The 23,489-nt window shown below is 40.6% G+C and overlaps 1 protein-coding gene across 3 annotated transcripts in view; it reads left to right on the forward strand.

Moving 5' to 3' along the window:
- Nucleotides 1-23,489, forward strand: part of PRLR (prolactin receptor) — a 100,073-nt gene that overhangs the window by 61,412 nt on the left and 15,172 nt on the right. For all 3 annotated transcript variants that reach the window (XM_032214761.1, XM_032214760.1, XM_032214759.1), the window contains 5 exons: nucleotides 4,058-4,207; nucleotides 8,088-8,198; nucleotides 15,676-15,808; nucleotides 18,243-18,412; nucleotides 19,167-19,324. In XM_032214761.1, the coding sequence (XP_032070652.1) occupies nucleotides 4,129-4,207; nucleotides 8,088-8,198; nucleotides 15,676-15,808; nucleotides 18,243-18,412; nucleotides 19,167-19,324 (651 nt within the window). In that variant the 5' untranslated portion in view covers nucleotides 4,058-4,128. The remainder of the gene's footprint in view (nucleotides 1-4,057; nucleotides 4,208-8,087; nucleotides 8,199-15,675; nucleotides 15,809-18,242; nucleotides 18,413-19,166; nucleotides 19,325-23,489) is intronic.

The raw sequence follows: 23,489 nt of genomic DNA on the forward strand, positions 1-23,489 counted from the left end.
AAGTATATAGTACTGCAATTGTAGTTTGAAGTACTATAATTATGTTAAGTGTTTTTCACCCAATTTCTCCTCTATCTATGAATAGAATAATGAGAGATTCAGGCCATATGTACCCTGTAAACTATTATTGATTTCATAGCTTCTTAACAAAGAATTATGGGAATTGTTATTGGATGAGGTTCTAAGAATTTATTATTTGCCTGAATTCAGACATTCTAATGCAAAATGCATACACACACCATCAGCAACCTATTGAGGTCACTCCAGGACGGAAAAAAACCCTCAGCCTTTTCTGGGAGTACTGAAGGAATGGTAGAACCAGTGCATAAACCACAATTCATTTTATTTGAAATTTACCTTGAACTTCTAACCATAGTTTACGGATTACAATGTTCTAAGTAATTGCCAGAGACCTGGGCCACAGACTTCTGCAATTTTCTGAATAAAAGCCTACCTTGAAATATAGAATAATTCATTCTGTATCCTATAATGCAGATCATTAAATCTTCTAACCTGGATTTGCCCTTCACTCTAGAGGTGGGTTGCTCCTGGTTCGGCCCGGATCAGGTGAACCGCTAGTGGCAGTGGCAGTGGCAGGAGGCTCCACCCACCCACCCGCCCGACACAGAAGTGTCACGGACACACGCACGAGCGAACCGGTAGTGAAAAAAATAGAAACCCACCACTGCTTCACTCCTTATGAATATCTTCTGTGTAGGTGCTTTTGACTATGATGTATGTTAAACAAGAGTCATCTGTGCAGTTTTACAACATTTACTCATTTGTGTACAAGGGACCTTGGAGGTCTTCTAACCCCCTTCGCAAGGCAGGAATCCTCATACCATCTCAGACAAATAGTTGTCCAGTTTTTTTAAAAAAAACTTCCAGTGATGGACTCTTTGACCCCTCTTTCAAACCAGAGGTCCTCTCTGTCCAAAATGTGGACTTTGCTGTCTTCAAAAGCATGGCCTTTGTCTTTTAAATGTTGATGGACTGCTGAATCTAGTCTTCATGGATTTGTTCTCCTAGGTTGTGCCATGCGTTTATGAATGCAACATAGGAGAACAAACCCATCAGGATTAGATTCGGCAGTCTATCTGCATTTGACAAAGTCCATATTTTGGACAGAGAGGACCTCTGGTTTGAAAGAGGAGTCAAAGAGCCCATCTGTGTCAAAATTGAACAGCCCTCTCTCTCAACAGAGGAGATGGGATGCAACATCATCTATCTCTAATCTGCAACACAATCCTTTTAACAGTTTCAAGAATGCTCCACGCCCATTTGCACCACTCAGGTGATCCTGATGATACAGATAAATCTCCAGATTACTTTAATGACCTTCTAAAAGAATGCAAATGACCAGTTGTCTTCAAGGAGTATAAATCCTTCCATTCCTCACCAACTAGTCAGAGCTGAAGAAGCTTCTTGGATGAGAAGTGAAACATCTTCAAAGAAGAGCCAGAAAGTCCAGTTTCCTCTTGCAAAACGCCTTTGGGACAACCATGACCTGGATGACTGAGAATCTCCATAGACCTCCAGTGATGGAGCACCTAGAACTCTGGGAGGCAAGCTGTTCCACTGGTTAATAGTTCCCTCTGCCAGGAAATCCCTCCTTATTTCCAGGTTGGATCTCTCTTTGATGAACTTCCATGGATTACTTCTTGTCCTATCCTCAGATGCTATGGAGAATAAATGGACACCTTCTTCCCTATGGCAGTTTTTCAAATATTGAAAGACTGCTATTATGTCTCCTCACAGTCTTCTTTTTGTTAAGCTAAACACATCTAGTTCCTTTAGCTATTAATAGGATTTAGCCTCCAGACCTCTTATAATCTGTTGCTCTTCTCGGCACTCTTTCTATGGCCTCAGCATCTTTTCTGTATTGTGGTAACCAGAACTGGACACATTTTTCCAAATGTGGCCTCACCAATACGGTATAATGCAGCACTATTACTTCCTTTGATCTTGATCATGATACTATCCCTCTCTTGATGCAATTCAGGGTTACATTGACTTATGCAACCTGATTGAATCGCCCCCAAAATTCATAGCACAGCGCAGCGCAGTATCTATCAAGGTGAAATTTGGAAGCTCTTTGGGTTTTCCAAAAATCTAGACAGTCATTGATTGCAGCAAAGCGATACTGAAAGTCTCTTGTTTCCATCAAGTGATCATCTGGATTCCTACAGATCAGATTTGGTAATCCCATGAGGATCATCATTTATCAGTTGTAGAATAAAATGTTTATTCCATTTGAAGATGCTAGAACATTGAACAGCAAAAAAAAAAGGGGAGTTTGAAAGCAATTTTTGCTGAAAAACAAAATGAAAAAACTTGGGGGATATTATTTCAAACAAAACCGGATAATATTTTCATAAGGCAAAATATACCCCGATGGTAACTTTTGGTATTCTAATAAGCTTATGCAACGAAGGTGAAGTTTACCCTTAAGCACGAATTTCTGGTTTTCTGAAAGAAAATAGCCCTGCTGAATCATTTCAATAAAAACTATTTTATCTGACCCTCACATAAGGGAAATTATGGAATCATTTCCATGTAAAGCATCGTATTTATTTTATCCAATTCTCATTTAGGAGAAATTACGTTTATCTTGACAGAAGAGGAAAACAAACTACAGAAAATGAAAGAACATGTGGCAAAATAATTGGCCGTGTGATTGTTGAGTCTGCTGCAGCATTCTTTATTTGACTAAGGCAAACGCTTTCTGAAACTAGTTTACTTGAAAACACTCCAAGTAAATATTTTGGATGGCTGCACAATTCCTTAAGAAAACCATAGAATTGCAACCAGGTGTTTTGGTCCTCAGAAGGAAATCGTATAGACTTCTTTCCTACAAATATTTTCAATCATCATAATGTAGGCTGAATCTTTATTCTAGTTCTTTGTGAGTTTATTGTTTTTGGTTCATTACAGTGGTGGGAGTCAATTTTTTTACTACTGGGGTGTGGCTTGGTGGGCGTGGCTTGGTGGGCGTGGTAGGGGAAGGATACTGCAAAATCCCCATTTCCTCCCGATCAACTGGGACTTGAGAAGGCAGAGAATAGATGGGGATTGAGCCAGTCAGAGGTGGTATTTACCCGTTCTCCGAACTACTTAAAATTTCCACTACTGGTTTTCCAGAACTGATCAGAACCTGCTGAATACAACCTCTGGTTCATTAGGTTTATATTGGAGCTTTTATTTAGGAGCTCACCGTCGCATACATAGTCCTCCCTCCTGTTTTTTCCTATCAACCACAACCAGTGTGGAAGGTTGAACTAGGAGAGTGAGCAGCTCAAATCCACAGATGAACTTCTGGGCCTGAAGATGGATTACTTCCTATACGTTCCCCACTCTCCAGCACTTTAATTGCTATAAGACATTGGCTTTCATTACGTCTCATGTTATCATCATTTGCATAATTTTCTACTGCCTAGCAGAGCCCAAGCACACTTCCAACAAGAAAATCTTCAGAACAATTGGACACCACTTACTTTTCCACATGTTGGACTGCAGCTTCCATTTTCTTTCACACAAACACACCCAAGTTGACTAGAACTGGCAACATCTGAAGGCTGACTACTAATCTACCACTGTCCTGCATATTTAAAGTGTATTTTTCAATGCTAAAGTTACTTACATTTTTGAAATTGGATGAGTGCCCACCTGTCCCCTTCTTCTCCCCCACTTTTTAAAAACATAAATATTATATTAACGTTCAGCCTGAAGATGATTTTGAAAAATTCTTGCAGCATGTAGCTGATTTGGCTGGTCTGAAAAAGATCTAAGCAAGGTCCTTAATGGCACATTTATGGAAATCCAGGAAGAAATTCCTGAGCTATAAGCTAGATTGGAACAGCCCTGTTACTACGGTAGGTAAAGCAAAAGGAGAGTAAATCAATTGATTTGTTTTTACTTTATTATGAATGCCCCATAGAGAGAGAGAGAAGCGATTGCAAAGTGTTTTGATTCTAGAGCCAAGATCATTTGGTTCGACTATGTCTTAATGTCTTGGATTACAAAACATTTGACTGACTTTGATTCATTTTGTTTTCAGGAATGAGAAGCCATGATTCCTCAGTTGCCTTCTTGCCAATATTTCTGTTTTGTGTGTCCTTTCTCTGATAAATGTGCCCAATTTCCTACCAGTTGTCACTGCTTCCTGCCAATGAACAAAGACTGGAGAAGCTGCATCAGATTTATTTCGGTGAGCATAATGGTTGGCATGTATTTTATCAAACGTGTTGTTTATTAAGGAAACAAGAAGCAACCCAAGCAGGCTTTACCAGTTTGATGGCCCCAGTTTCATTTTCTCCCAACACTAGACTACAAAACAGTTGCATTGTTCCATAGAAAAAGATTGACAATCATTAACAATTGTGATTACTTCTTCTACCTGAATAAACATTTACTGACAATGAAGATGTCATAGCAGTTAATAGCTTCTTCCTTTTAGGATCAACCATCAACAAGCATTCAGAAAGTATTCTGCAGACTAGCATTGATAGAGCAGCCATGAAGACTTTTGAAAAGTTATTCAAAGGTCAGGATGAGTTCCCATCTACAAATATCAGAATCATGCTATCAATGATATCTCATATGAGACTTTATGGAAAGGAAAGTTGGATTTTGAAGTAAGATAGGAAGTATTGAAAGAGCTCTTGAAAATTGGTGTTTTCTCGTGAGAATGCCGCAGACAGCCAAGAAAACAAATAAAGGAATCATCAAACAAATCAACCCTTCTCATTTGAAACACAAAGGACCAAGCTCATCATATAGCACATTATAGAGAGACACAGTTCTCTGGCAGAGGTTCTAATCTGCAAAGGTGGGAGGAAAGAGAAGAAGACAATCACCTATGGCAAGATGGACGGTCTCAGTTATAATGATGATGGGGACACCAGAGGAGAAACTGAAGGATCAGTAGTCACAGAGAAAATATATCTATGTGATCTCTAGCAGTCAACAATGACTTGATGGCACAAAATCAGTCATTCAGTCTAACTCAGGGGTGTCAAAATTGATTTCATTGAGGGCCGCATCAGGGTTCTGTTTGACCTCGGGCAGGGAGGCGTGGCTAGGGTGAGCATGACCAGCTCAACATCCCTTGTGTCGGGGGTGGCTGTGGTAGCCTGAGCTGAGCTGCATTTTCACTGGTAGAGGCACCACGGGCCAGCCCTTCGCTGTTTCCAGGGTGGCTCTGCAGGCCAGATCTAAGTAACCCACGGGCCAGATCCAGCCCCTGGGCCGTGAGTTTGACACCCCTGGTCTAAATGAATAGACTTTCTATTTGCCTGAATTCTAAACATCCAAATAAAGTTTAACAAAAGGAGCCATCAGAAATCAATGATATTCTAGTGACTGAGTAAGATGAGGCAAATCTTGCACTACCCAGAGGTATCCTCAAGGTGAGTTAGAAAGGTCAAGATGGCACCACAACCATGTGTTTGAAATCCTGGCCTTTTATGTGTCATGACTTAAACGTGAAGGGACATAATGGGTAGATTTATACATTGTGATGTGTCAACTTTTAGTTAAGTGTGCACTATGGATCAGTGGTGGGATTCAAATTTTTTTACTACCGGTTCTGTGGGTGTGGCTTGGTGGGCATGGCATGGCTTGGTGGGTGTGGCAGGGGAAGGATACTGTAAAATCTCCATTCCCTCCCCACTCCAGGGGAAGAATACTCCAAAATCCCAATTTCCTCCCAATCAGCTGAAGGCAGAGAATAAATGGGGGCGGGGGGGCAAGTCAGATGTTGTATTTACCATTTCAAAATTTCCACTACTGGTTCTCCAGAACTGGTCAGAATCTGCTGAATACCACCTCTGGTATGGATCTATTAAAATATGAACATTTTATTGAATGGTTTAATCTAATGTGTGACCAGCTAACATTGGGTTATTTAACAGATTATATTTAAGTATTTCATGGCTTATGTAATGTCTAATCCAGGTCGATGATAGGAAAGAACTGGCAAATTTGGGGAAGGAATAAAAAAGGATTAGCCGGAAGTATAAGCATAGAGGACTTAAGTTATTCCTTTTAAATGGGATTTATTTTAAACCAGGAAAGTGATTTAAAAAGAATTGAGACACAATTTAAAAAACAAAATTATTATTTAAAACACTGAAAGATGGGACAGAAACTATGTTGGAAAAGGTCTAACAAAATGTTCAGAAACAGATATGCAAATTTGAAAGCAAAGAACTAATTAGCAACTGAAAACTAAAGTCTCTGCTCAGATAAAAGAAAAACAATTTGGGAAAGTGCACTTTTAAAAAATAATTACAGAGTGAATATCAAGTTTGGAAAAACCTAATATGAAGATAAATATAATCCCTCTGGAACGAACTCCCCGTGGAGATTCACACCCTCACCACCCTCCAGGCCTTCCGCAAAGCCCTTAAAACCTGGCTGTTCCGACAGGCCTGGGGCTAAAGAACCGTTGCCCCTATCTCGAATGGTATGATTGTTGCGTGTTTTTAAATCATGTATTGTTTTGTGTTGTTGTTAATTTGTCTGTATCCCCCTTCCCTGGTTTGAGTTGTGAGCCGCCCTGAATCCCCCTTCGGGGGGAAAAGAGCGGCATATAAATGAAATAAACATTCAAACATACATTCAATCATCAGAACTCTGTGCTCCTGTTTATTTCTCTTGTCAGATTAGCCTCCTTCTAATTAAAACAATTTAAATGGAAAAATGTTTCCTTGCAAGAAGATTTTATTTGTTCTCACCATTAAAAAAAATGCTGAAATGAAGCTGTTGCATGCATTAACCTGCACCAGAACCAAACAGCCTAGTTTACAAGATTCATGTGTAGAGATTCAGTATGTTTGCCCATTGCTATAATACAGTAATTTGATATAACAATTGAAGTCAAACCAGTTTTATAGCTGCTTTGAGGAACTCCAATCTTTGCTGTGTAAAGAAAGGCGAGAATCTTTTGAAAAAAGATGTGTATGCTAAACTAGAGAAGATTAGGAGTAAACACAAATCTCTGAAGTCTACCATCTTCAGAAACTGGAGAAGAATTGCTTTCTGTTGCTATGTATGTTGGGCCTAGAAGGTATGTGTCTAATGCCTTTCATATTCCCTACCACAAATGTGATGGAGAACTGCAAAAAATATCTCTTTTTGCTGCTTTCAGATGTCCGCTAAGCTTTTTCCATCATATGTATTTCTGTTCTAATTCCTTCCCTAATTAGAATCCTTTGCAGATGTGCTTTTGGCATCTCCCACATCCTATATGCTCATACCTTTAATGTTTTTTCCCTACTCAAATGAAGGATTCTGCATTTGTTTCTGCTGGAATTCAAGTTTTTAAGAAGCAATTGGACAGCTATTTGTCTGAAATGATTATAGGGTTTCCTGCCTGAACCAAGACTACTGTAGAAGACCTCCATCTCTGCTATTCTATTCTATTCTATTCTACTCTACTCTACTCTACTTTACTCTCAAGTATTCTATTCTACTCTACTCTGCAGAATCCTATCTATGTCCTGCCCTGTCTTATTCTATTATATTCTATTTTATTCTACTCTGCAGTATTCTATTCCATTCCATTCTACTCTACTCTATTCTGCAGTATCCTATCCTATCTATCCTGTTCTGTTCTATTCTGTTCTATTTTGCTCCAACTTATCAATGTCCTTCTGTATCTTGATAGTGGCCTCTAAAATGTCTGTTTCCCCACAATACACAGATTTGATAAACATATCTTCTAACGCCATATATTAATTATTTATAAATAAGTTCAGCAGTTTATAGTGACTGCTTGACAGTTCCATAAAGTGAGATATGAAACTAGTGGGGGGGGGACTCAGTGGGTATAATTGTTCAATCAGGTCTGTGTCCAGCTAGTGGTAGATAGTTCAGCCCATATCATGCCATGTTTTCTATTGAAATCTCATTTAAAACTTTGCCAAATGCTTAATCAATCCTTTAAATTATCATAAAAGAATTCTTTGAAAATATGACCCCTTGAATATTTTACATGGATTCGAAGACCTCCAAGGTCCCTTCCAACTCTGTTATTCTGTTCTGGATATGTGTTATAAACAATTATGTCTTATCTCATTTCCCAGTGAATTCCAATTTCTTCCTGGAGGTGAAAGTGGGCCCAGGCATGAAGCTGTGGCAATCAATATTAGAAGCATTTGTTCTGTTACCGTATCTTAATGTATGGCTTGTTGATGGTGAGTCTTTCTTCCCCATTATTATTACAATTTTGAAATAATTTAGTATACGTGATAACTGCCTCTACTGTTAATAGTTCTTAATGTTTAACTTTTATTTCTAGCATTCAGTTGGTATCATTCCACCTTAAAGTCTGCTACCCCACTGAAGAAAGCTCAATCTGTTCCATAGAAACTGTAACTGAGTCATCAACACTGCCAATCTCCTGTTTCTCAAACTTGGTTGCTTCACGATGGTTGGACTTCAACTCCCAGAATTCCTCAACCAACACTGGGTAGTTCTGGGAATTGAGGTCCACATATCTTAAGGTTGCCAAGATTGAGAAAGACTTCCTAAATCAGGGGTGTCAAACTCAAAGCCCGCGGGCCGCATCCGGACCATAGATTGCTTAAATCTGGACCATGGGCCTGGCCTGCAAATATCAAAGGACTGGCCATTTTTGGCCTCCACGGCCTCCTGAAATTCTCTGCTGGCCAAAAACAGGCTGCATGGAGGCCCCTCACATAGCCCATTTTCAGCCTCCACAGCCTGTAGCAGCACTCTTCCAGCCAAAAACGGACCTCCACACAGCATATTTTTAGCCAGCAGAGTGCTGCAGAAGGCCATAGAGGCTGAAAATGAGACATTGGTGGTGGGGGGAACGGGACGACATTCTCCCCATGCCCCATTTTGGCCGGCAGGGTGCTGCAGGAGACATCCATCCTGTCTCCCCACCCCAATCCCTGCAGGCCTGTGAAGGAGAACCACAATGCTGATCCGGTCCTCAAAGAAATCCCGTTTGACACCCTTGTCCTAAATAATCTCAGAGACCACGCGTTGTCACCTACAAAGCCCTTCATGGTATTGGATCTGGGTACTTGAGAGACCGCCTTCTGCCAATTACCTCCACTCGACCAATTAGATTCCACAGATTAGGCCTCCTCCGAGTTCCATCAGCCAGTCAATGTCGACTGGCAACTACGCGGAGGAGAGCCTTCTCTGTGGCAGCTCCGACCCTATGGAACGAACTCCCCGTGGAGATTCGTACCCTCACCACCCTCCAGACCTTCCGCATAGCCCTTAAAACCTGGCTGTCCCGACAGGCCTGGGGCTAAAGACCTTCACCGTACCCGAATAGTATGAATGTTGTGCTTTTAACGATGTATTGTCCTATATGTAACTTGGTTTGTCACCCACCTTCCCTTGAACTGTGAGCCGCCCTGAGTCCCCCCAGGGAAAAGGGCGGCATACAAATATTAATAAATACCTAAATAGATACTGTCTTATGCAGAAATGCAATAAGTACTTACTTTGGACAATCTTTTCATGCCATCTCCTTACTTCTGAAATATCCTATCCCAATAAGGTATTCCTGGCATTATTATTAGTTTTTGTAATGTCAAATCATTTTAATTCTGGTATTTTTAACATGTTAATAAGTTAATTGACTGTACAATGTTAAATGCAAGTATTTCATAGAACCTTTTAAAGTCTTCTTCCTGTTACTGCTTTTTTATTGCTTTTTTATTGTGTTTTTATTTGTTACCATATTTCATGCTGTGCTGTCAATGTTGTTCTAATATTATTGTATAGCTTCGAAGCACCAAAAAACTAAAGTTGCTTTAACAAAAAAAAAAATTGTCTAGAAAGTTGGCAACCAGGTGTTGGTTGTGGCATCCATCATTTCTGACTTTTGGTCATACCACCCTTAGCTACGATTAGATGCTTGCTAATGTCCATGTTTTAAGCAATGGTCTTCTACCCTGTTTTCCCTAAAATAAGACCTCCCCGGATAATAAGCCCAATTGGGCTTTTGAGTGCATGTGCTAAAATAAGCCCTTCCCCAAAAATAAGCCCTCCTCAAAAATATTGCAATGCAGCAGCAGCCATGAGGTGACCACCCTCGCCACCTCTGCACCTCAAAAATAATAAGACCTCCCCAAAAATAGGGCCGAGTGCTTATTTAATGGGTCAAAAGAAAATAAGTCCTTTTCTTATTTTTGGGGAAACATGGTACTGCTTTCCTTTTTTCAGACATTGTTTGCTTTGGGCATAGCACTATGACAAGAAGGAACAACAATAAACACTAAATAAATATTTCCCCCCCGCCTTCCTTTGGGTAGCTACATGGATTGAGACTAGAGGGAAAAATAACATTTCAGTATCATCAATAAAAAGATGGGAAACAGGGTCATAGAATCATCTTAATTATCTTTTCTTTCAAAATCATGGAACTGAAATGGTATTTATAGGCCCCAAGAGGATGAGTTTGGATATAGATCTCATTTTAACATAGAGCCCCATGGAAAAAGTGAGAAATTTAAACTATTACTAGTAATCTGGATTATGGATGAGAAGCCAGATTGCTGGGGGCAATATGCTGACTCTGTAAACCACTTAGAGAGGGCTGTAAAGCACTGCAAAGCCTAAGTCTAAGTGCTATTGCTATTATCGTGAAATGTTAGCAAAAATTATCTACAATAAAACAGGACTACCTTTAAACGTTTTTAGAATGTTTAAATGTAAATTTCTTTCATATCTTTAGCTTACTTTGTACATGCATACATATGTGCCATTCAACTATTGGCATAACAGTTAACAAACAACACATAAATTAAACTTTATGAGTAAAAGAAAGGAATGTTATCTAAATTTAGCATATGTTCAAAAACTAAAGTCTACTTGCATGAATTCCCCATTTGATTGGGAAGCCACGCTGTTGAGAGATGGTGATTTATTGTCCAGCACAGCTGAAAAGCATCTGATTAGGAAAAACTTAAAATTTAGAAAAAAGAAATCTGGCAAAATACTAAAGTAAGACAACAAAATACTCTTTATCTGTTGTTGTATAACTGGAAAAGCCAGGCAGCTGGAAAAATAGCCTTGGCAACTGCAATAAGAATTTGGCAATTGTTGTTCTAATGTCTGCTGGTCCATCTGTTATATATCATAACAGTCTAGTCCACTGAGAAAGCAGCAGCTGTGCTTTTTTACACTGACTATTCCTAATTTGTCACAGCAAAGTTGTGCTGCCACCTTCTCTTTTATTGCCAGAGCTTGAAATATGCATTGCTGAAACTGGTTTGTGTCATATATGCCATATTTGCCAGGATAGATTTAAAACATTTGGTGATTGGCACACTTTGGTCTTGGTAGCCATTTCATCTGAAGTTTCACAAGACATGGGTCTTTGCATTAGCCTCACAGACTGGAAAGCTTATCTGGGCTAAGGTTATAGTAAATCTAATAGATTTATCTCAACATTCCAATAATCCAAGTTGACTCACGGAAGGCAATGTACAAAAAGGAGAGAAAGACAGTCAGAAGATAAAATGAGTCAATTCCATGTATGGTCTTTGCAGCTACCATGTTTTCCCCAAAACAAGACAGTGTCTTATTTTCTTTTGACCTCTGAATTAAGCGCTTGGTCTTATGTTCTTGGGAGTCCTCCTGGATCCACAGCTGACTTTCGACCACCATTTGACGGCTGTGACCAGGGGGGCATTTGCCCAGGTTCGCCTGGTGCGCCAGTTGCGACCCTACCTGAACCGGGAGGCCCTCACAACAGTCACTCGGGCCCTTGTGACCTCTAGGCTGGAATACTGCAATGTGCTCTACATGGGGCTGCCCTTGAAGAGCATCCGGCGACTTCAGCTAGTCCAGAACGCGGCCGCGCGAGTGATTGTGGGTGCACCTCGGTTCGCCCACATAACACCTATCCTCCGCGAGCTGCGCTGGCTACCTGTTGATCTCCGGGTGCGCTTCAAGGTGCTACTTGTCACTCATAAAGCCCTCCATGGTAGTGGATCTGCGTACTTGAGAGACCGCCTCCTGCCAATTACCTCCCTGCGACCAATTAGATCGCATAGATTAGGCCTCCTCCGAGTTCCATCTGCCAGTCAGTGCCGACTGGCAACTACACGGAGGAGAGCCTTTTCAGTAGTAGCTCCGACCCTTTGGAGATTCGTACCCTCACCACCGTCCAGACCTTCCGCACAGCCCTTAAGACCTGGCTAGCCCGTCAGGCCTGGGGATAAAGCTAATTTGTCCCCACCCGAATGATGAATGAATGTTGCTTACTATTTTACTTCTATGTATTGTTTGTGTCTATTGTCTGTACCCTCCCTTCCTTATTTTATGTAAGCCGCCCTGAGTCCCCTCAGGGAAAAGGGCGGCCTATAAATACTAATAAAATCCAAAATCCAAGGTCTTATTATTTTTGAGGTGCAGGAGGCAAGTGAGCGTGGTTACCTCATGGCTGCTGCTCTGTTGCAATATTTTCAGGGAGGACTAATTTTCAGGGGACGGCTTATTTTAGCGCATGCGCTCCAAAGCCCAATTGGGTTTATTATTTGGGGAGGTCTTATTTTCAGGGAAACAGGGTAGGAATTCTAAGAGAAAAGCCATACTATCATTCATGAACTGATTTTGTTCCAGTGATATTTCCAAGTTGAGAAGTGGCTTCTTTCACCAGGATACTGCAGAATCGTTTATCTCTTTATTTCTTGACAGAGCCAAGCTCTCCTACATACATACGTCTGTTTTTCTGATGCTCTGTCTTCAGATATGAATATTCTCAAAGGCTAACTTGAGAAGGCTCTCAGCCTGGATCAGATCGAGGCTGAGCAGATAACAAGGGAAGAAATGTAAATCAACCATTTGTCTGGGCAAAGATGGTTGCTTGGATGGTTCACCGACAAATGTGCGCTCAACAAAAGCGCGCCGCCAAAACCACGGCAAGAAAACTGCGAGGTCAAAATCACGCCAACGAATGCATGCAGAAGCGCGCCGACAACAGCACGCCGACAAAAGCACGCCTTCAATAAACAACTAATAACAACCTTATAACCCTAAACCTAAACCTAAACTTAACCCTGAACCTAACCCTAACCTTAACCCTTACCTTAACTTAAATTGTGTTTTTGTGGGCGCGGTTTTGTCGGCGTGTTGTTGTGGGCACGTTTATGACATTGCGGTTCTCTCACCGCGGTTTTGTCAGCACGCTATTGTCATGCGCGCATTTGTTGGGTCACGTGCTTGGGTAGATTCACCTTCAATCGCAATACACAGAAGTGTAGTCAAAATCCAGTCCAATGTTCAGACAGCCAGTTTCATAAGCAGGATTCACAGAAATCATACATCACACCAGGAGATCAAACAGAGAAACTTGGGTGGGGCTGCCATTAAATCAGGCTGCAAAAAGCTGTCTTTAATTAAGAGTTTCCCCCTGCTTGGCAAGAAGAAAGATTGAGCATCTTTGTTCTGGTTTCCACTCTACTTGCCATGTGTTGGAGATTGTATCATGTTATCTGATTGCTTCAGAGTTTGATCAGTCTCAAGTGATTTCTGCCTTGGTATCTCCTGAGGCTAATATTCTACTGGTTCAGCTGGAGTAGCTTCTTCAATGTCAGAGTCTGAGGCCTGGACCATGACAAAGTCCGGTTCTTTAACAGCCATAAGATTTGAGGCGTTGTTGTTAGTTGCAAAGTCATGTCTGACCCAGCATGACCTCATGGACAATATTCCTCCAGGCCTTCTTGTCCTCTACAATTCTCTGGAGTCCATTTAAGATCATGCCTACTGCTTCAGTGACTCCATCCAGCCACCTCATTCTCTGTCATCCCCTTCTTCTTTTGACCTCAATCTTTCCCAACATTAGGCTCTTCTCCAGTGAGTCCTTCCTTCTTATTTGATGGCCAAAATATTTGAGTTTCATCTTCAGGATCTGGCCTTCTAAAGAACAGTCAGGGTTGATCTCCTCTAGGACTGACCGGTTTGATCGCAATGTGTTATATGGTAATAACTGTTCATTACTTGCAATATATATGCATACCATTGGCTAAAATGTAGGATGATCTCTTTCTTCCTTGATTTAATCTTTACCAAGTCTTGGTTTTAATTATGTTCCCCCTCCATAAATATTGAATTTGAGACTCCAGTTTTATTATAGCTTTAGTACTCGTTTATATTTGTATTTTAGCAGTGTGATACTCATTTCTGTAGGATGTTATTGGTTTTGGGGGAGAGAAAATCAGGGTAGAAATAAACTACAGGGCGGGGCATAACCTTTTCCTAGGGGGTCACAGCAAGATCGACAGCAGTTTACAACTTCCGCGACACCTCATTTTAAAGCCCATAAAAAACTGAATTGAATGAGCTATTAAATGTTAAATTTGCTTTAAGAATGGCTGGAAAATTCGATTCGGAAGAACAAAGGATCATTGACAGAATAAAATGCATTGCCTTTCGAGAGGCTCGCGATGCTGGAGCGACGTTTATCAATCGAAAATGGATTGCAAACAAATTGAAACGTCATCCGGATTGGGTTACTGATAATTGGAACAAAACAGCCCAAGAATGTTTCACAAAATTTGGAGAAGGGCGTCCTCTGCAACTGTCCCAAGAAAGCAAAGCCATCATTGCAACTGGCAGTCGCAAACAACGAAAAGGAAACCGAAAAGTGGCCCAAGAAATCCTTCAAATTCGTGGAAAACGAGTTGATCAAAGGACAATCAGCCGATATCGAGAACGAGAAGGTTTGAAGCCATTCCACGTCATTTGCAAACCATTGAAAACTCAAACACATGTTCAAGATCGGCTTTGGTTGTGCGATTGGTTGTCTGAATGGACCGAGGAAGATTTTCTTCATTTGGCGCCATCTGACGAATTCTTCGTTTATGCCATTCGAAAACCGAATTTCCAGAACGATCGAATTTGGGCTAAAGACGTCGACGACATCGCCAAACATGAACGATATCGACAAATCGTTCGCAATCCGACTTGCATCGGGATTTTCGTCATTTTCACAGCCAAGAAACTGCATTGGGTTTTGAAGGATAAAGGGGAATCCTGGGATGGCAGTTATTTCCGTGAGAAAATTTTATTGGAGAATGTCATTCCATTTCTCAGTGATCCAGACAATGTCTTGGTGGTTGGTGAGGCTGTCTTTCTTCATGACAAAGCTCCTTGCATGCGTGCAAATGCGACTCAGCAATTGTTAAAGGAAAACAATGTCGAATTTTGGGGCAATGACGTCTGGCCGGGAAATTCGCCAGATCTCAATCCGGCAGAGAACATTGGGGCCATAATTAAGGATGAAGTGGAAGCTCTGATGATTCAGGAGCAAGGTCAAAATCGATATTCGGTTGAAACTTTGAGAATGAATTTGGAAACTGTGTTGAAAAATCTGGAAAATCGAACGGAACTGTTTGAAGATTTGTTGTGTTCTTATCCACCTCGTTTGAATGCTGTTCGAAGGGCTAATGGTGGTCATACTGACTATTAAATCGTGTCAATAAACTCAGTTTTTGATGGGCTTTCGAATGGTGTATGAATTATTTGTGTTGTTATTACAAGTGTTGCTGTGACCCCCTAGGAAAAGGTTATGCCCCGCCCTGTATTATGAACATGGTGGCAACCAAGGCAAATTCAAGCCCGTAATCTAGGCTTGTAATCACTCTGCTAACTATAACTGATTTCATTATTCCAATTCTTCAGGACAATCTCCTCCTGGGAAACCTAGAATAGTAAGTTGCCTGTCCCAAGGAAATGAAACATTTACTTGCCGATGGGAACGTAATTCAGATGGGGGTCTTCCTACAAATTATACTCTGCTCTACAACACCATTGGGTAAGAATATATGAGAAAGTAATATATAGAAAATATATGGGAATAATAACTTTTATGTACTTTGTTCTTCACATAGGTTCAATAGAGGTAGATACACCTTAAGAATAAGATTATCATGTATAAAGTAATATAATGCCTGTAAACACCCCTCTAAGTTTTTTAAACTATGATTACTTGAACATAACCACAGGCATAATTTACACAAGGGCATAGCTCCTACTTTTATAGCTGTAAATAATAGATCATCTGAAAGGAAGAAAAATGGATGCCTGGATGTGATGTTTGAGGAAAATTGTTACAATACTTTAGATCTGTGATGGTGAACCTATAGCAATGGTAGCAATGGTTAGACTTATAGACCGCTTCGTAGGGCTTTCAGCCCTCTCTAAGTGGTTTACAGAGTCAGCATATTGCCCCCAACAACAATCCGGGTCCTCATTTTACCCACCTCGGAAGGATGGAAGGCTGAGTCAACCCTGAGCCGGGGAGATTTGAACAGCCGAACTGCAGAACTGCAGTCAGCTGAAGTAGCCTGCAGTGCTGCATTTAACCACTGCGCCACCTCGGCTCCTTGCCTATGGCACACATGCCACAATTGGCACACAGTGCCCTCTCTGTGGGCATGCGAGATGTCATCCTAGTTCAGCTCCATCACGCATGAATGTGCACCTCTTGCTGGCCAGCTTGTCGTTGGGTCTCTGCCACGCATGTGCAGGGCACATGTGCATGGGGTCATACATACGTGCACAGGGCAGCAGGGAGCATATGGGGAGTGCACACACATTGCATTTGGGGGATTTGGATTTGGGCACTCGCTCCAGAAAAGGTTAGCCATCACTGCTTTAGACCGTTAGAAGAATAAGTCATTCAATAACAGGTGAATTAATACTAGACTTCTCTTTTGAAGCACTATTCATAAAGCTGGTTTAAATCTTTTAGAAACATAATGAAAAAGCAAGAGTGGTTAGAGAACACTGTGTGGCTTGAAAAAAATGGAAGGCAATTAGAAACAAAAGGCCAACACAAGATAAAGTGGCTAGATACCAACCCTGAAGACTGAAGCATAAGCTTGTAAAAACTCAACAAAGCACTGATAAGTCCTATAGGTGAAATAATGTTCATTGGATCCAAATGTTTTCTACTCAGATGTACAGGGCAACTGAAAGAACTAATTGACCATGTGGATTGTTACCATCCAGATGTGGTAGACTCAAGGTTAGGGTGAGGGACAAATGACTGTTGTACATATAGTCTTCAACTTACGACCACAATTGAGCCCAAATTTGTGTTGCCAAATGAGACAGTTGTTAAGTGAATTGTGCCCTCTTTTATGATTTTTCTTGCTACGGGTGTTAAGTGAATCATTGTAGTTGCTAACTTAGTAACACAGCTGTTGAGTGAATATGGATTTCCCAGTGGGTTGACTTTCCAGAAGGTCGCAAAAGGGAATTGCATGACCCCAGGACGATGCAACCGTCATAAATATGAGTCAGTTACCAAGCATCTGAATTTGTTCACGTGACTGTGGGAATGCTGCAATGGTCATAAGTGTGAAACATGGTCATAAATTACTTTCCCCCGAACCATTGTAATTTCGAACAGTTACTAAATGAACTGTGGTAAATGAAGTTGCAAAAGCTATAGGCCTGGTCCCTCTTTATATGTTAAGATTGTTGTTCTTGGAATTTCCAGTTAGCTTCCCAACAGATCTGGAAACTACCAGATTTGTTGATTTACTATGTTTGAATGGTATTTAAGTGACCAGCAGAGCTCTTATCTTAATTCATTCCTAAGGATATCAGCTAAGTTTTATACCATGTTGTGTGCTTACAACAGTAATGTTAATGTTATACTGCTTTTTAGTAATTTAAGGATATGCTTATTTATTTTTGACAAATATAAACATTTCTTTTGTTTTTCAACCAAATTTTAATTTTTTATATTCTTTACACATATCAATGTGTGAATGGTATGGTAACTGGGTAACATACATTTCAGTACACATAAACATAGTCTTATTATTCCTAAATATTACATGTCATTTCCGTTATTTCATATTATTTATACATGCCTTTTATTATCACCCTTCATTTCTAAACCATCTTTCTGTCCTTTTGTATATCTTAACATATTAATATATAGTTATTATTTTTCCCCACTATTTTCTACCCCTATTTTAACTCTCCCCCTTTCATTTCGCTATAATATTCAAAGATGTATTTTCCACCTTCATAAGTTCCATCCTTCATTCTTCCATTATTCAATATCTCCTTATACAGTTATAGTATCAATCACGATCATTTATACATTGAGGGTGTTTCTAATCATATTCGTGCCAGTTCTTCAATCCATATAATTCTACTATTAATACACATGTTTAGATTAATATATATGATAAATATAAACATTTCTGTGTTATATGCTTATATTTCAGTGAAGAAGAGATCCATGAATGTCCAGATTACTTATCTGCTGGGCCCAATTCCTGTTACTTTAATCAAAGAATCACCAGGCTGTGGCAATCATACAACATCAGTGTAAAAGCTACCAATGACGCAGGAAGTAATTTATCTGACCCCCATTATGTGGACGTAAAAGAAATGGGTAAGAGCAGAAGCCAGGTGAAACTCAAGCTTTTATTTTGTTCCAAAATTAGAAAGAGAGAAGATGGCAGGTCTTCTCAAAGCTAATCTCAATGTAGGCAGAAGAGGCTAGCAGTATGTCATCAGTTCTGTTGAAAATCAAGAAGAAAAATAATAGCGGACTGAGATTATCTCAGTCACAAGATCTATGACACATATGAAAGTTTCCTAGGCTTTAAGACCCAGATTTGATTCGTGATATCTTAGTTAAAAGAGTTGTCGGGTATCCAGATTCTTAAAATGAAATGCTGGAAAGATGGATAATATTGGCTTAGGTAAACTACTAGTCTTTCTCATTATGCACCTGACATCTTTTGTTTTGGAACTATTGGAGCTTGATAGCAATAGCACTTAGACTTATATACCACTTCATAGTGCTTTTACAGCTCTCTCTAAGCGGTTTACAGAGTCAGCCTATTGCCCCCAATAATCTGGGTCCTCATTTTATCGACCTTGGAAGGATGGAAGGCTGAGTCAACCTTAAGCCTGGTGAGATTTGATCTGTCAAATTGCTGGCAGCCAGTGATCAGCAGAAGTAGCCTGCAGTACTGCACTCTAACCACTGCGCCACCATGGCTCTTATCACGTCACTGTGGTACCTTCCAGATAGGACTCAATTCCCAGACGTGGAGAAAGGCTGACATGCAGAAATGTAAAAGGAGGAATTCTTGGCAAGAGCAGTAAAAATACTCACACCTGAATTTTCTTTTGCCTAGTTAAGCCAAACCCTCCCACGAATCTCTCTTTGGAAATCAAAATGATAAATGGAATAATGTATGTGTGGACAAAATGGTCACCATCCCTACGGGTGAATGATTCAGCACGATGCAATTATGAATTGCGACTGAAGTCTGCAGAAGGAAAAGAATGGGAGGTAAGAAAGTTGCATAGCTTTCCTAGTGATGTTAGCAAAGAAAAAAGAAAAAGAAAGGGCAGCTGTCATCATAAATTTGATAAATAAATAAATTTCCTCAACTCAGAGAGTGTGCTTAAACCACAGTAATGTTTGACTCTTTACATGTCTTGACATTCAAACACCTGTATGTAAGAAAAATTCAGGGAGGTAGGAAGGACTGGGCTGCAGGGCAGAATACATAATTGGCATGCCGAAGACTCAGAGACCAGCTTCTTAAGGTAATGGAATCAGGGAACAGAGTACCTCACCTGAAACTGACTAGCCCAGTAGTCAATAGACCGGCAATATTGGCTAGGTAAGGGTTGTCCAACTCAAGGTCTGGGGGCCAGATCCTGACCAATGGGGTGCTTAGATCTGGCCAATGGTGCTGTCCTGAAGACAATGACGGGCCAGCCCACGGTGCCTCTGCCATTGAAAATGGAGCTCGAGCAGGCTGCAGGTGGCCCTTGAGAGGTCACTTTTCACTGGCAGAGGGTTGTAGGAAGCTACCACAGCTGAAAATGGAGCTCGGGAGCCTGTTTCTTGCGTGGCATGACAAAACCGTGCTCCACTAAAGCGCGCCCGATTAAACCGCGTCGCTGACGTCATCAGCAGGGCGACAACAGCGACCGCGGAGAAAAAAGGGCGCTTTAAATAGCGCTTTGAAAGCAAGCCGATTCACGTTAAGGTAAGGGTTAGGTTTAGGGTTAGGTTTAGGGTTAGGTTAAGGGTTAGGGTTAGGGTTAGGGTTAGGTTAAGCGTTAGGGTTAGGTTTAGGGTTAGGTTAAGGCTTAGCGTTAGGTTTAGCGTTAGGTTAAGGGTTAGGTTTAGGGTTAGGTTTAGGGTTAGGTTAAGGGTTAGGTTTAGGGTTAGGTTTAGGATTAGGTTTAGGGGGGTTAGGTTTAGGGGTTAATTTTAGCTTTAGCGTTCGCAGCGTGCTTTTTTCGTCGCACTGTGATGACGTCAGCTACGCGGTTTTGTCGAGCGCGCTTTAGTTGAACGCGGTTTTGTGGTGGAACCGTTTTTTGCTGGTAGAGTGCTCAGGCCACCACAGGTGCCCATGACACGAATGATATCGATCTGGCCATGCCCACCCCAGCTATGCCCACCCCAGCCCTCGGATGGGTCAAACACAGCCCTGATGGGCCCTCAATGAAAACGAGTTTGACACCAGTGGGCTAGGTGGACAAGTCACCTGGCTTGCTGTCAGACAGCCTTCCAGGAACTGATCTCCATCGCTGACATCTGAGGATTAATTGGTCTTTAGGGTGGTCTAACTCTTCTCAGTGAAACATGGATTTCATTCGTTTCCAGACCATGATGCAGCTGGAAAGCTCGGGAATAGAGCCAGGGGTAGGTTCGTACCGGCACCGGTGCTGGTTTGCTTCGTGCGTGCTTCCATGCCGGCAATGGCGATGGAGACTGGGGAACCAGTTTAGGGGCATGGCCAGCCAGGGTCACTGCCGTTCTGAGACCCAGGCCAAATTACCACTACCGGTTCATCCGAACCGGTGTGGACCGGTAAAACTCCACCTCTGAATAGAGCACAATATTGTCCAGTACTGTGTCCAGTATTTTTATGATCCGAAGCCTAATCAAGGAACTATCAAGGATAAAGCAAATTGTCAGTATCACCTTTGCCAGGGCAAGCTATTGAATATAGACAGAGAGGAAATCCCACTCTCTTTTAGCACTGAGGGTATTACCCAATGTGGTAATGAAATGTCTGCAAATGAACAACCAAGCTCAGAGTCCACCGTTCAACACAGAGCTACAGATATTCTCTTCTAATATTTATTGGTAAAGTTCAGTAGAATATGGTGGTCTTTGTCTTATGAAATGATCTGTTGCTGAAGGCTATTGAAGTTAGATTTTTCCCAAATGCCATCACTCTGCTAAACAACTAATTCCCACAACACTGTCAAATTATTTACTAAGACTGTATTACTATTATTTTTCTTATCCTTCCTACTACCTGTCTCATCCCACTTATGACCATGTTGCTTGTATTTTTACAATTTATATTATTGTATTTGTTTCCTAGTATGATTTGATTGCTTAATAGTAACCTATGACTATCACTAAGTGTTATAACTTATGATTCTTGATGAATGTATTCTATTTTATTTTTCTTTATGTACACTGAGAGCAGATGCACCGAAGACAAATTCCTTGTGTGTCCAATCACAATTGGCCAATAAAGAATTCTATTTTATTCCATTCCATTCCATATTTCTATTCTGTTATGTTCCATTCTGTTCCATTCCATATTTCTCTTCTATTCTATTGCATTCCATTCTCTTCTCTTCTCTTCTATTATTATATTATGCTATACTATACTATATTATATTATATTATATTTATTATATTGTATTGTATTGTATTGTATTATATTATATTATTCTATTCCAGTGTTTTTCAACCACTGTGCCGCGGCACACTAGTGTGCCGTGACATAGTGTAAGGTGTGCCGTGGGAAAAACACTTTATGTATAGTCAATATAGGCACAGAGTTAATTTTTTTTAACATTTTCTAATGGTGGTGTGCCTCGTGATTTTTTTTCATGAAAAAAGTGTGCCTTTGCACAAAAAAGGTTGAAAAACACTGTTCTATTCTATTCTATTCTATTATTATACTATACTATACTATAATTATATTATATTATAATATATTATATTCTACTAAAGGCTATATAAGGTTAACAAAAGGCTACATGCAGTTCTAGGACTGCAATCTCTCACAATCACTTCTCCCACCCTTCATCAAAAATAGCAATAGATAGCGTTAGAAAATTCCAATTCTTCTCTTTATAAATTTCCAAGAGGCAGTAATCAATATAAGGGTAGAATCTACCTGCTTGGTGAGCACCTAACATTATAAGCCCATTCGACGACAAATAAGCAGATGAACAATGTTTCCGAGAATCCCAAGTAAACAGACGTCTCTCCAAATAAAATACCAGAAGGCGCATTAAATTGAGAAACATTTTTCTTGAACAAGGACCCAAAAAAAAAAGAAGAAGAAGAATTATTCAGCGTGAGCTATGAGACAGATGCAATGATTTATCCCAGAAATAATATTGGATGGTTGTCAGAAAACAGTCAGCGTTGGCTTTTCTCCTGCCTAACCCAGCACAGAAATGTCTTTGCAAGAGTGTCTGAAAGTTGAATCACGGCACCTGGAGTAAAAAAATTTGTGTTGGTTTGAGACGTTTCGCTGCTCATCCGAACAGCTTCATCAGTCAGAGCAGCTCAGTTAGGCAGAAAGTCATTGGTATTTACCAACTCTTGCCACACCAACCTCAGGGTTTTCCGCCCCCAACATAGAAAAATAGAAAGAGTGCAGAAAAGAGCAACAATGATTATTAGGGGACTGGAGGCTAAAACATGAAGAACGGTTGCAGGAACTGGGTATGTCTAGTTTAATAGAAAGAAGGACTAGGGGAGACATGATAGAAGTGTTCCAATATCTCAGGGGTTGCCACAAAGAAGAGGGAGTCAAACTATTCTCCAAGGCACCTGAGGGTAGAACAAGAAGCAATGGGTGGAAACTAATCAAGGAGAGAAGCAATTTAGAACTGAGGAGAAATTTCCTGACAGTTAGAACAATTAATCAGTGGAACAACTTGCCTCCAGAAGTTGTGAATGCTCCAACACTGGAAGTTTTTAAGATGTTGGATAGCCATTTGTCTGAAATGGAATAGGGTTTCCTCTCTAGGCAGGGGGTTTGACTAGAAGACCTCCAAGGTCCCTTCCAACTCTGTTATTCTATTCTATTCTATTCTAACATCGTCTTTGCAAGAAAGAAGATGGCCCACTGTAGCCAGGTTTCCAAATGTGGCACTCATGACTTCTGCTTAGTTGCATTGCTTGCCTCTTTATTCTTGAGCCCAGTTTTAAGGTCTGTTTCCATTTCAGGGTTAAATTGTTGTACTGGCTTGCATTGCTGGGTAATTTTATAATCTTTATTTTAATTGATTTTGTTAAAGATATATTTTAACTATGACTGTTACTGACATACTTACACACAAACGATGTGTATGTATGCATGTCGGTAACAGTCATATTGTGTGTGTGTGTATACACACACACACACACATGTATCAAAAATAATAAGACCTCCCTGAAAATAAGGCCAACTGCT

Source organism: Thamnophis elegans, chromosome 3, assembly GCF_009769535.1.
Source record: "Thamnophis elegans isolate rThaEle1 chromosome 3, rThaEle1.pri, whole genome shotgun sequence".
In the NCBI taxonomy this organism is placed as follows: domain Eukaryota; kingdom Metazoa; phylum Chordata; class Lepidosauria; order Squamata; family Colubridae; genus Thamnophis; species Thamnophis elegans.